Here is a 2,298-nt window from a genome sequence, read left to right on the forward strand (position 1 = left end):
TGTTAGTTTGATTAAACATTTGATGTGGAATGGCTTTATGATCCGTATATTCGAATCTTGTATAAATGATTTGTGGAGATTCGAGTTTAGTAATGTTACAAATGTATTTTTTATTCTTTGTTGAATAAAAGGTGATAAATGATTGTTCTGAATTGTGTCTTTTACGGTAATGCCTCGTAACCCTAATCTGGCGACAGATACGGGTTAGGGAGTTTTAAGCCATCTCCCAAATTGGATTTGTAGATGACATAATAATCCTTCTAAGTATTTGAATCAAAAGCTCCCCAGTTTTTCCCCAAGATGATAATGACCACGATGATATGTCATCAGAAAGGTACCAAGAGGTGCTAAGTTCGAAATTAAGCAGAAATGAGAATGTCATCATAGACGCTTGCAAAGAAGGAGAACTCTTAGACTATTATCCACTTCAGCAGATAGGAATATTCAGACGAATCAAATGAAACTTTAGAAAGAGATGGTATGGAGCTAGTGGAGGAAAAGTTTAGTGAATCGAAGAATTACATCTGCATGAAACTTGTTGTCCCAGAAATCTTAAGCTTTTCCAATAAGGTCAGAACACAAGAACAATATAACACAGACCAACCAATAGAGACAATGGTAATTATGGCTGATCTAGTGGAAGAGTGTCTGCCGATTCACGAATTCCCAAAGTAAAATAAAGAGATACTAGTAGACTCAGCTAATGAATCGAAATTGACTACCCTTTTCATGACATTAGTTCTAAATCAAGCACCTAAGAAGTTTATAGATCCAGGAATTTTTTGGATGTTAAAAATAGTGAGAAAATATATATATTGACAGAACTTATGATCATATAGCAGGGTTCAGTCAAATTCAACAATAAATGTGTATAAGCATCGAGCTTTGACTATTATTGAATGTTCGAGTATTTTTTTTTATTAAAAGACCTAAAGGGTCAAACCTCAATTTATTGAATCATTCATGACTAATTCATGGATATCCATGGGATAATCCAAATTAAAATTAAAATTACAATTTTTATCCATGGCCATTTTACAAAGATGATTCGCAATCCTATTACAACTTCGATTGGCCCACATTATTTTGGGCAAATTAAAGTACTCCGGCAGCTTACAAACATCATTTATGCGGTGGCCCAGCAAAGTAATATTTTGACCTCTTTTATTTATTCTATTGACCAAACTGATGCAATTAGTTTCAAACACCAAGTTGGGAAAGTTAAGGGATCTAGCAAAATTAAGGCTCTCCTCAAATGCTTTCAACTCCACCCATTCGATCTGCATGTTTGTATCAATGATGCCAGCACCCTCTCCAAGAACAAAGCCGTCCGAATCACGAGCAAGCATCCCATAACCCATCTTCTTCATCAACACAGTGGCATCAAAATTAATCTTCACAATACCATAAGGGGGTTTCGTCCATTTCTTATCAGCAGTAATCACAGGCAACAAAGGCTTGTTCAATAGGTTATGAATATGAAAATCATGGCATAAGGTCGCAGCTCTTTCCCAAACCACCTTGGCTTCCTCCTCTTTACCCCGAAAAAAAATTATTTCTATTGTTCCAACTGTTCCAATGAGTGGTGATGAAGTTAGAGGCAGCATTTTGATCTAGCACCCTTTTTACGTCTTCAACCTAGTCAATATACTGTGAATAATCACCAACTGAAGGTTATTGTTTAGGCCCCCTAAGACAAGGAATTCGCGAGTAGTGGGGCAATCTTTCAATGCATGGATAAGAGTCTCATTGCAAGCACCACATCTAGGGAAATCACTCTTGAACTCTTGACGAATGGTGGATATTTTCTCATATGTGGGCAGGATGTCATGCGCCACTCTCCAGCAGAAGATGCGGGTTTTAGGCAACGTTTGCAGCTTCCAAATAGTTCTCCAGAAGATGCGGTGAGGGCCATAGCAAACTTGCTTAAGGAGCATCCAGGAGTACGGTAACTTCGAAGTATAAAATCTATGAGGGTTGTGAAACCATACTCTTTGATTGTTAGGGCCATTAGCAATAATGGGAATTTTACAAATTTGCTCCCCCATGTTTTTGCCATAAATCTCATTGACCTTATTGTCGTTCTGGCCCATATTATTAATGTTCCAAAGATCACACACTTTTTGATCCTGAATAGGCAGCCTGCTCGGGTAAATTGAATCATTGGTTAACCCCTTAAAGCCCCAATTATGTCTCCAAATACTGATGTTATTCCCAACGCCCACCATCCAACTGAAGCCATTTTTTAACATTCTAGCAGCTGTGGCAATGCTTTGCCAAGTGTATGAAGGCTTATCA

At 37.7% G+C, this 2,298-nt stretch overlaps 1 protein-coding gene across 1 annotated transcript; it reads right to left on the reverse strand.

Moving 5' to 3' along the window:
- Positions 1–518: 518 nt before the first annotated feature.
- On the reverse strand, positions 519–2,093 carry LOC128036153 (uncharacterized). The gene is made up of 3 exons (XM_052627043.1): positions 1,652–2,093; positions 1,182–1,570; positions 519–557 (listed from the first exon to the last, which is right to left on the reverse strand). The coding sequence occupies exons 1-3, from the start codon at positions 2,091–2,093 to the stop codon at positions 519–521; spliced, it is 870 nt and encodes a 289-aa protein (XP_052483003.1).
- Between the last annotated feature and the right edge of the window lie 205 nt (positions 2,094–2,298).

Source organism: Gossypium raimondii, chromosome 13 (assembly GCF_025698545.1).
Source record: "Gossypium raimondii isolate GPD5lz chromosome 13, ASM2569854v1, whole genome shotgun sequence".
NCBI lineage: Eukaryota > Viridiplantae > Streptophyta > Magnoliopsida > Malvales > Malvaceae > Gossypium > Gossypium raimondii.